Source organism: Sceloporus undulatus, chromosome 6 (assembly GCF_019175285.1).
Source record: "Sceloporus undulatus isolate JIND9_A2432 ecotype Alabama chromosome 6, SceUnd_v1.1, whole genome shotgun sequence".
In the NCBI taxonomy this organism is placed as follows: domain Eukaryota; kingdom Metazoa; phylum Chordata; class Lepidosauria; order Squamata; family Phrynosomatidae; genus Sceloporus; species Sceloporus undulatus.
In genome coordinates, this window is record NC_056527.1 from 111664361 (window position 1) to 111675781 (window position 11421).

At 44.8% G+C, this 11421-nt stretch overlaps 1 protein-coding gene across 1 annotated transcript in view; it reads left to right on the plus strand.

The window, feature by feature from the left end:
• Positions 1-10816, plus strand: part of LOC121933844 (vomeronasal type-2 receptor 26-like) — a 15192-nt gene extending 4376 nt beyond the window's left edge. The window contains exons 3-6 of the mRNA XM_042473836.1: positions 1021-1115; positions 4122-4311; positions 5928-6054; positions 9918-10816. Coding sequence (XP_042329770.1) covers positions 1021-1115; positions 4122-4311; positions 5928-6054; positions 9918-10816 — 1311 coding nt within the window. The remainder of the gene's footprint in view (positions 1-1020; positions 1116-4121; positions 4312-5927; positions 6055-9917) is intronic.
• The last annotated feature ends 605 nt before the right edge of the window (positions 10817-11421 follow it).

The window sequence follows — 11421 nt, forward strand, 5'->3', positions numbered from 1 at the left end:
TGACCAGACTCCACCACCTTCGCTTCTACCATTCAAATACTAGGTTTTCAAAGAGATCAGAGTGTATCCTTTCAACCCTTAACCGACATTGCCAAGGAAACTAACCTGGAAATTTCTGCACTAAAAACTCATGTGTTGTATCATAAGTTGAACCCTGTCCCCCAGTTTCTATTCAATGGAATGTCCTCTCAGATGATTATTGGAGGAAACAGATGAGTTGGTTACATTTCTTAGGCGTTTTTGATAATATTTTATGATTTGATCAGCTCACCTATGGCCCTCTTCATGACTCTGTCCTGAGAGATAAAACCATTTCCCCTCCTTCTTTGGGATGATTCCAAATGAAAGGCTTCGAAGGAACTGTGCAGCTCCTGAAGCATTTTGGATGGAACTGGGTTGGCCTTCTCCTTTCAGATGATGACAATGGAGAAACGTTTCTTCGAACCCTGAAACCAAAGCTCTCACAGAACAATATTTGCCTGGCAATGACTGAGGTGATTCCAAATGTGGGAAGCCACACATCATTAATTCGTAAAGATATCCTAGTAAGGATCTCCTCCATCCTCAGGTTGTCCAAACTCAATGTATTTATTGCCCATGGGAATGATCAATCTATGGACGGTTTACGAATAATTCTTGAAAATTTTGAATTTATTTATATGCATCCCATGGAGAGGGTTTGGATCATAACTTCTCAGTGGGATGTCACAACTCTTTTTCCTTGGAATAAACTCACAGTAAGATCCCTCAATGGCAGCTTGTCTTTCTCACACCATACAAACGCAGTGCCAGGATTTCAGGATTTTCTTGAGACCATAAATCCATATGAGTCAAGAATATATTTCATCCAGCAATTTTGGACCACTGCTTTTCTTTGTTCATTAGCATTATATACCATTTATACGGTGAACCTGATTAACTGCACTGGGGAGGAGAACCTGAGTCACCTCCCTGGAACTGTGTTTGAAAGAAGACTATCTGGCCAGAGCTACATGATTTACAATTCTGTTTATGCTGTAGCACATTCTCTACATGCTCTATATTCATGGAGAGCCAAACAAGAAAGAAATGGGTTCAGAAATAGTAAGAATTATTTGGAAGTGCAGCCATGGCAGGTAAGTCATGCCTCTCCCATTACACACCCAATATAATGATCCCATTTAATGGGATTTTTCTGGTTTAAAGAAGTGCTGTTGTTGGTCCATTGTCCAAAGTACAGAATGAGATGATGATTTTCCTGTTTGGACCATAGGTTGCTTCACCATTGTGATGACTGAACGTGATTTCTAAACCTATCTTTGAAGCCAGGCAGCCACTTCAAACTCAAAGGAAGGAGTGTCAGACTTGAATCTGACTTCCAAGGTGCTTGAAAATCAGGTGCCGAGTGATGGTGCATCCAACTTTTCTGGCAGAGAGGCATGATGTGACAAGCAACATTAGGGGCGTTTGAGGCTCATCATTGCCTCAGAAATTCTTTTGAGTGATGGAGGCCGATTTATTTCAAAGGTCAGTTTTTGCAGGCAGCATCAGGAGTCCAAGTTATGACAAGGGAGCTATTTCTCTCAATTCAAGGTCTCAATCAAAGTTGTAAAAACAAAACTCACAGGATGAGAATGGATAGAATTATAAACATGATATGTTTTAATTAACGATACTAGGGCCAGAGCAGATGGCAAGAAAAAAGTGGCCCAATCCTGCTCCCATGGTGGACAGCCAACCCACGGCAGACCACACGATGCGGTGTCAGGCTGCGTCACTGAGTCATTTTTTGTTGCCTCCCCACTATGCACATGTACCATCGCACAAACATACTGCTGTCAACCTACAAGTACCTCCTACTGTCCAGCTATATGTTATCCGTTTGTGACCAGCCATACAGTTGCACATGCGACGTTCTGCAAGTACAGGGCATTGAAGAATTGATGTGTCAAGTAATATACTGATGAATCACAAACATGTTCCCCCATACATGCCCCTTTCACCTCCCTTCTCTTCATGCCCCCCTGTTAGACAATCTGATTTTTGCATGTTGCAATTACATCCATTGAAGGTGTCGCTTGTTCAATTTTTTGCTTTCTCCAGCACCACACTGATGTCACACCATTTATATCAAAGATGTCAATTTTCTGGGTGAATAATCTGGAGTATCGCAGCGTCTTTTTGCTTTGGTTTTTAGCTCTGGCACACAGCTCCATTTGGTTTGTACCTGCTTTGGAGTTGTGTGTCGTATAATTGCCCAGCTTTTAAAGTAGCTGGAAGCTGCTTTATTTTCCCTGTCTCTTCCACTCTGTTCTCTCTCTTATTAGATTTAATAGCACAGGACTAATTCAGAAAACTGATTTTGTCTCTTTCAGTGATTATACACTGCAGAAATAAAGTAGTTAGATATCACTTTTGTTCTCATGGGTACATCCTGTGGAATCCTAGGATTTGTGGTGTGGTGAGATATTCAGCCTGGTCTTTCAGACAGCTCTAGTGACTCACCAAATTACAATTCCCAGTATTATGTAGAAGAAGTCATGGCAGTTCAAGTGGTATCAAATTGCTTTATTTTTTGAGTGCAGTTACATCCTTTATTTGAGCCTTTACATAGGCTTCATTTAGAAAGTTAAAGCTAGGTGTGCTCACCTTTTGATTGTAATTGACCTTACTGCCATTAAGTCCATACTAATCCTATTATTAATATATGGTTCTTCCCTGTGAGACAGATCATAAATACAGTGGTACCCCAGGATACGAAATGACCGTGTTACGAAATTTCTGGGATACGAAAAAATTAGATAGGAAAAAACTGTTCCGGGTTACGTTTTTTTTTTCGGCTTACGAAAAATTTTTTGGTGCTTTTCGGCGCTTTTTCGCACGAAATCGCGGCTTTCCAGCGCTAGCGGCTATGGCTTTTTCGGGTTGCGAAATCTTTCGGGTTACGAACGGCGCCGCGGAACGAATTAAATTCGTAACCCGGGGTACCACTGTATGTGTAATCATGAAGTATGTCTAAATTTTGACTGATGCATCCAAACAGCTGATATCCCTTGGGTAGTCTACTGGTGAATTTTCTTGACAAAGGGCCTATACAGACCAGGACTATGTGCTAGCATGTGGGCACAGTCAGGGTGCAGCGTCCTCATACTGGACGCCCTGACTCTGCCCCATGGCGTCATAATGCCGTGAGCCCTTCCAGACAGTGTGCAACATCATGGCGTGACTCCGGTGCTGCATCTACACAATGCAGCGCCAAAGGTGCATCAGAAAGCTGTGCCGCTGCAACTATGGCACCCTTTAGAGGTTGGGAAAGGGAGCTGCTTTTTGCAGCCCATTTTTGTGCCCTTGAGAGGCTGGATCGGGGCTACAGTGTGAGATTGCAGCAGCCCTGATCTGGCCAGGAAAGGGGTTGCTGCATGCCACTCCTTAGGGGCAGTCTGGAGAGTCCCAAAGATGATTGTTGTGTCAGGTTCGAACTCTTGCCCACCTATGTTTTATTTTTCATTTCTTAATGAAGAAATACATATGTCTGACATATTTTTTTACACTTTTTTTTAACTTATGTTGGACTGTATTCATCCTTGGCATTGCTGGGCAGATTCCTGATCCAAATGGTGTCTTCACAGGGTTTGTCATTTCAGTTTTAAATAACAATTGATAGTTTGCCAAAAGAGGACATGGACATCTTTTATGGACTTCTTACCAATAAGATTAGGGAAATACACAACTGCAGGGTGAACTGATAGACAGAAGAAGAGATTGCTCCCTTCTTGTATCATTGTTGTGCTACATTTTCCTTTGAGAGGGGAGGCAACTACTGAATTGCACAGAGAGAACCTACAAGCAAAAGAGAGGATGATCTCTCCCTGACTTGTTAGGTCACCTCATCCCAGGCCCTGTTTCTGTGTTTTGCAGCTATTCCTTATTCCATTTAAAAAATTCAGTGAATGCACTTTGAGAGTTATAAAATCTGGGTACAGTGGTTATAACAATGATCAAGACTAAGATGGCAAAGCTGAGATTACAGCAAATTCCAAAGAGTCCCATTGACCTTTTCCCTACCATTTAACTGAGTGTTTGAATCTTTTTTCTTCAATAAAGCTTAGCTCTTTTCTGGTGAACATTTGCTTTAACAATAGTGTTGGAGAAGAAATATTTTTCAATGAATATGGCGAGCTGGAGTTTGGATATGATATTATCAACTTGATCACATTTCCCAACCAAAGCTTCCAGAGACTCCAAGTTGGGAGGATGGATCCCAAAGCTCCTGATGGAAAGCTGTTCAGCGTTAATGGAAGTGCCATTTTGTGGAATCACAAGTTTCAACAGGTAGAGATAATTTTGGGTTGACACTTTCAGTTACCTAGTCTGTACCTGTGGCGGGGGAGTGTTGGAAAAGAGATGTACACTGGGCCTGTGAGATTTCTAGTCAATGCATGGGCTAAAGCACGTGGTTCATATATGCACCTACCAAAAACACCTATTGGAAAGCACATAGTTTAAATTACCTTCCATGCTGCACTGAGTGCTAAGGTTTAATATCTTTCCTCCATAATTTTTAGGACCAATCAGGAGGAAAATAAAAATCTTGGACATCTCTATCTTTATTTTTTATCATATTTCCACAGATACATACTTTATTCAATACTTCATAAAAACAGGATTTTTGGTTGACTGGTTAAGGATGATCCATGCGTGAATAAAATATCGTGCTCGAATAAATTGGTGAGAAGAAAAAAAAATCAAAAATCAGATTATAGATGAGACATTATTATGAATACTGAAAATGCAGGATGTTTGGGTTCAGGAGAAATAATTCAACCCATTTCTCACCTAATTTGAGACTTTATTACACAGGGCTTGAAAAATGGAATTAGAGCAGGATAGTAGGATATGTGTTTGCCCCTTATCACATGACACTGTCTCCCTTCAGTTGCTGGTCTGTAGTCCTTCTATTTCTGGAGCACTCCTTTTCATTGATGGGCAAAACCCATCGATGACTCCCAAAGACACTGCTTTTCCTCTGTTGACGCTTCTGTAATAAATTCCTCCAGATGCTTTTCCAATATGCAAACAGTCATCTGATATGAATGGGCATGATTTTGCTCCTCCTTTCTTCCTTCCTCCTTACTATAACCAAGTACAGTGGTACCTCGGGATACGAAATACCCAGGTTACGAAATTTCCGGGATACGAAAAAATCCCATTGGAAATCATTGTTCCGGGTTACGAATGTTTTTTCGGGTTACGAAAAAAATTTTTGGTGCTTTTCGGCGCTTTTTCGCACGAAACGCGGCTTTTCCCCATTAGCGCCTATGGCAATTCGGCTTACGAAGGCTTTTCGGGTTACGAAAGCGGCCGCGGAACGAATTAATTTCGTAACCCGAGGGAGCAGTGTAGAGTATAATGTTTCTCTCTTTTCCTCCTGCCCTTGCTTCCTTCCTTCCTTCCTTCCTTCCTTCCTTCCTTCCTTCCTTCCTTCCTTTTATAGATTGCCATGATAATACCAATATTCTAAATATCAATAAATAAAAATTTGTATAGTCTGAAAGGCATGCTGAGAAGGGCACAGGGCAGAGAACCAGGGTTATGAAGGCCAGTGTGTGGAAGAAAGAGGCCAGGACCATGGTAATTTGGAAGAACTGGGTGATATTAAAGATCCCCAATCTCATCTTTTTTCATTTCCTAGAATTATGAGATTGTGGTGCCTAAGGGCCTGGTGTAATAAGGTCCTTGGCCTCCCACCATATTGTCTACAACTTCCATTGGCACTATATAGCTTCTTATTACACTTCTACCACAATTTAATTGCACTAATCAGACAATGAATGCCACTTTCAGTTGGTTCTGATGATCTCTGCCACAAACTTCAATATTAAAGAAGTACAGCTGTGGCAATCTAGTCTATTCCCCCCTTCAATTTCTTTCTTGATGTTTTTCACCAGACAACTCCTCGTGCCACATGTGTTGACAGTTGTAGCCCTGGCTGCAGCAAGATTGTCCAGCCAATGGAGCAAATTTGTTGCTATGGATGTGCTCAGTGCCCTGAAGGGAGGATTTCACTCTATGCTGGTGAGTACAAAAATAGAGTTATTTGGAATGAGGGATCCAGATTGTTTTATGGTGGGCTTACTGAATTTGAATCCTTAAATCAGGGGTAGGCAACCTTTTTGAGCCGGGGGCCGGGTTTCTGTCCCTCAGACAACTGGGGGGCCGAAGCCGGGGGGTGGAGCTTCCACTTTCCAGGGGCGGGGCCAGTGGTGGAGGCCTCGCCCTCTTTCCGGGCCCCAGGCCCCATCAGGGGCCCGCAAAAAAGCCAACGGCGGGCACCAGCGCTAGAGGCCTGGCCCTCTTTGCCAGACCTGCCACCCCCCATCTCACATTTATTCTCTTTTCTTCCTCCCTTTTCCTTCTTCCATCTCCTTTTTTCATTCTCCCACTTCCTTCCTTCACTCCCACTCTTCTTCCTTCCATCCGTCTCTCTCTTCCTCCCTTTTCCTTATTCTTCCCTTTCTGTTTCCCTTTCACCTTCTTACTACCCTTCCATGCCTTTCTTCCTCTATTTCCTTTAGTCCCCTCTCTCACTCTCCCTTTTACTCTTTCTTTCTTTCCTTCCAATCCTCTCTTTCTTCCTCCCTTTCCTTTATTTCCCCTTTCTTCCTTCCTTCCATTCCACCTCTTCCTTTATTTCCCTTTCCCTTTCTCTTCCCCTTTCCTTCTTCCTTCCCTCCCTCCTGTTTTCCTAGCTCCCTTCCCTTCTCCCCATCTCTCCCTCCACACCTCTTTCCTTCCTTCCTTTTTCCCTTCCTGCTGGAGGCAGAGATCCATCCCTTCTTCCTTCCCATCTCCCCTTCTCTTTCTCCATCCTTCCTTCCCTATGTCTCCCTTCACATGCCCCTTTCCCTCATGTCTGTCTTCCTCCCTCCCTCCCCCATCTCTCCCTCCACACATCTTTCAATCCCTCTCACCTTCATTTACCCCTTCCTTTCTTCTTTCTTCCTGGCTCTCTTCTCTTCATCTCTACCTCCACATAGCTCTTTCTTTCTTTCTTTCTGTCTTTCTTTCTTTCTTTCCATCCCTTCCACTCTCTCTCATTCCTTTCATCTCTTTCCTTCTTTCCACCCATCTCTCTCTTCCTTTTCCTTCCCCCTCCCTTTCTCATTCTCCCCTTTCCCTTTCTCTCCCTCCCTCCACCTCTCTTCCTTACTTTCTTCCCTTTCATCTGTCTCTCTCTTCCTTTTCCTCCCACCCTTCCTTTCTCATTCTCATTCTTCCTTCTCCCCATCTCTCCCTCCACACCTCTTTCTTACCCTCCTTTACACTCTCCTTCCTTCCTTCCATCTCTTCTTCTTTCCCTATCTTTATCCCTTTCTTTCTCTCCCTTCCACTCTCTCTCCTTCCTTCCTTCCTTCCTTCCTTCCTTCCTTCCTTCCTTCCTTCCAATCCTCCCTTCCCTCACCTGCTGGTGGCAGAGGTCCAGGAAGGAGGAGGCCGGCGGCCTCTCAAAAGCCCTGCCCGCTCATGCGTGAGACTTTTGGCCTCTCCCATGAGCGAGCGGCGCCTTCGGCCTCTCGTGTGAGATGCCGCTTGCGCGACAGGGAGGAGGCCAGCAACCCCCAAAAGGCCCCGCCCGTTCACGCGAGAGATTTTGGCCTCTCGCACGAGCAAGCGGCGCCTTTGGCTTCTCGTGGGAGCAGTGGCTCAAGCGAGAGGGAGGAGGCCGGCGGCCCCCCAAAGGCCCCGTCCGCTCGCGTGAGAGACTTTTGGCTTCTCGTGCGAGCGAGCGGCGCCTTTGGCCTCTCACGCGAGCAGCGGCTCGTGCGAGAGGGAGGAGGCCGGCAGCCCCCTCCAAAGGCCCCGCCCGCTCATGTGAGAGACTTTTGGCCTCTCGTGTGAGCAAGCGGCGCCTTTGGCTTCTCAAGCGAGCAGTGGCTCGCACGAGAGGGAGGAGGCCGGCGGCCCCCCCAAAGGGCCTGGTGCTGCCGCCGATTGCCGCCGTGGCGGCAGCACCAGGCGCGGGCCGGTTCCCCAGCCTTGGTGGGCCGCATGCGGGCTGCGGGCCGGGGGTTGCCGACCCCTGCCTTAAATAGACCAAGACATTAAGCATGAAAAATCTTCTCATTGATTATGATCTAGAATGGACATGTGAAATATTTCATACATCCGTTTTGCTAATATGATGAAGAAACCTCACTGAATACTCTTCAGTGGGCAATATCAAATATTTGTTACATAACACAAGTGACTGTGATGCCTGTTAAATCTAGAAGTTATGTAGGCCCCATTCCCACTGGCCCATTTACCCTGGATGGAACTGGGCAGATCCGGGTCCCCCCCTCCCCGAATCTCTCCGGAAGCAAATGCCCACTATAATTTTCCTCAATCAGGGTAATTTAACCCTGAATGCCATTGCAGCTCTTTGCTGAGTGTTCACATTTGCGATACCGGTTTAAAATGAAGGCTCCTTTGCTGTCAATCAAATTCACGTTCGCATTCGTTAAAGGTGACGTTTCCTACAGCAATTGGCCAAGCGGATGGGTGCTTTCCCTCTTCTTTAAAAAAAAACTAGTGGCAGAGTGCACAAAATCTGTCAAATTAAAAAACTTCCAGGTGTGTGTATGTGTTGTGTGTATTTGGGTCATTACACATTATGACAACCCTAAAATGACCCCACCCTGGAGTTTTCTTCGCAAGATTGGTTTCAAGGAGATTTGCCCTTCCCATGAGGCTGAAGAGTGTGACTCCCCCAAAGTCATGGGTCTCTGCAGCCTTCTAGTCTCCTGCCTCCCCTTGCATCACCCCATGCATCCTCTTCTCATCAGAACAACAACAACAACAACAACAATAATAATTCCTCATCCCAGAATGCCATGTCTGCATCTTCTTGCTTCACTGTCCCTCTGATTGCCACCCAAAATGCAATCTATCCTTCCTTCCTCTTTGGATCTGCCTCCGTTTTCAACGTCAATCTATCCTCATCTTAGAATGCCATTGCTGCATCCTCCCTCTTTGTGACCCCGGAATGCCTCATACACATACAATCATCATCATCATCATCATCATCATCATCATCATCATCATCATTCCTTGGAATGCCATCTCTGCACCCTTTGCTTTCCCTGCCACCCCAGAATTCCTTACAGACACATACATATATGTAGCAATAGGATTCTGTATCATTTTGCCAAATTGAAAGAGAAACATTTGTAACATTTGCATTGTAGCATTCGCATATAATTTTTTTTTTTAAAAAAAGCCTCTTGCAAAGTGAGGAGCCGGGAGATGAAAGAGAAATGTAGCACAAGCAGACACATTATATCTGTATATGCATCTACCTGTAGAAAAAGCATGCGCATAGTCTGTCAAAATAAAAATTACCCCCCAAAAAAGCTGCCAGTGAGAGCGAAGGGATGTTCCATTTTCTGCTCTTCCTCTGACTTAATTCCCTCCCCTGAACTCAACCCTTCATTCTGATCCTTTTTCCTCCTCCTGCTTCTTCACCCGATGCTGCCCTTGACACCCTTCCTCAGCTCCTTCCTCCTCCTCCTCCTTCACCTGATGCTGCCCTTGGGACCCTTTCTCCTGCTCCCTCCTCCTCCTCCTCCTACATCACCCCAATGAAGGGGAGGCATGTTCTGCCCTCTGCCCTCTCTCTGTCCTAAATCCCTCCCCTGAACCTGACCTGATCATGACCGGGGCCAAGTTCATATTCTCTGAACCCGGTTTTTCTCAAAAGATACAGCTTTTACTCGGCTTTCAAAAGAATCGCGCCAAGGGGCATTTACCTCTGAACGGGTGTCAAACCATCATTTTTGCTTGTGGAAGAGTTGGGGCCAAGATGAACCCATGCTTAATCCGGGTTCTGAACCAGAGTAAAAGGTAGTCTAAATGGGCCCATAGTAGAAGCACTGAGAAATTACATTGTTGAATTTCAGATGCAGATCAATGTGAGAAATGCCCAGAAGAGGAGTATCCGAACAAAAACCAGACTCAGTGTATTCCCAAAACTGTGACCTACCTATCATACAGTGAACCCTTGGGAGCAACTTTGGCTGGCTGTACCACTTTGTTTTCCACCATCACCATTCTAGTGGCCTGGATTTTCATTCACTACCGACATACTCCACTTGTCAAAGCCAACAACTGGAACATTACATGTGTCTTGCTTGCCTCACTTTTACTTTGCCTTCTGTCCTCCTTCCTTTTCATTGGAAGACCTGGGAAAGCGTCCTGCCTTCTGCGACAAATCATCTTTGGCATCGTCTTCTCAACTGCTGTGTCATCTGTCTTGGCCAAAACCATTACTGTGGTTTTGGCTTTCATGGCCACCAAGCCAGGAAACAGAATGAGGAAATGGGTTGGAAATAGACTGGGACTATCTATTGTTGTTCTTTGTTCACTAATTCAAAGTGGGATCTGTGTTATATGGCTGACAACATGTCCTCCCTTCCCAGAGCTTGACATGCACTCCCAGATCAGTGAGATCATAGTGCAATGCAATGAAGGCTCAGATGTCATGTTCTATATTGTCTTGGGCTGCATGGGTCTTCTGGCCATCACCAGCTTCACGGTGGCTTTCTTTGCCAGGAAATTGCCCAGTAGTTTCAATGAAGCCAAGCTGATCACCTTCAGCATGTTGGTGTTTTGTACTGTTTGGGTCTCTTTTGTCCCTTCCTACCTAAGTACCAAAGGGAAATACATGGTGGCTGTGGAGATCTTCTCCATCTTGGCTTCCAGTCTTGGTTTACTGGGTTTCATCTTCCTCCCCAAAACCTACCTTATCATCCTGAGACCTGAACTAAATAGCAGAGAGCAACTAGTAAGAAAAAAATGAGGACCTTCACATTTATTTCTGAATATTCCTTGACCCACTTTCCATTCCTGTATTCCTTTCTTGGAGCTGGGGGTCCACTGCAGGATTAAAGCAGCATGACACCATTTTAACCTTTATGATGCTTTGTTTGGAATTCTGGGATCTGTAGTTTGGTGAGATACCAAATCTCCCTCGCAAACCAGCTGAATCCTCATGATTATTACAAATTCCAGGCTATTAGCTTCAATGTCAGTGACTCAATACTTTTTCTCAGAAAAAGGCCTATATCCTTTGATCATAGATCTATGTGTTCGTAGATTTTTAGATATTATTTTCAAAAAATATTGGGAGAGGGGGTGCCATTGGTCTCATGGTTCTAGAAACATTTACATTCGACCCTCAGTATCCACGGGGGATCCATTCCAGACCCCAAATACAAAGATGTTCAAGTTCTGTTGTCCCCAATGTCAGCACATTCATGTGGTCGTGCCTCCATCAGAGACAATGGGACTTGTATGGAAGCATGTGTACATGGCCATGCCACCATTAGGGGCCACCCCCGTTGTTCCCAATGGCAGTACAAGTCTGTTGTGTGCCCTCAAATTGTTTTTGTCAAGGTGTTGTTG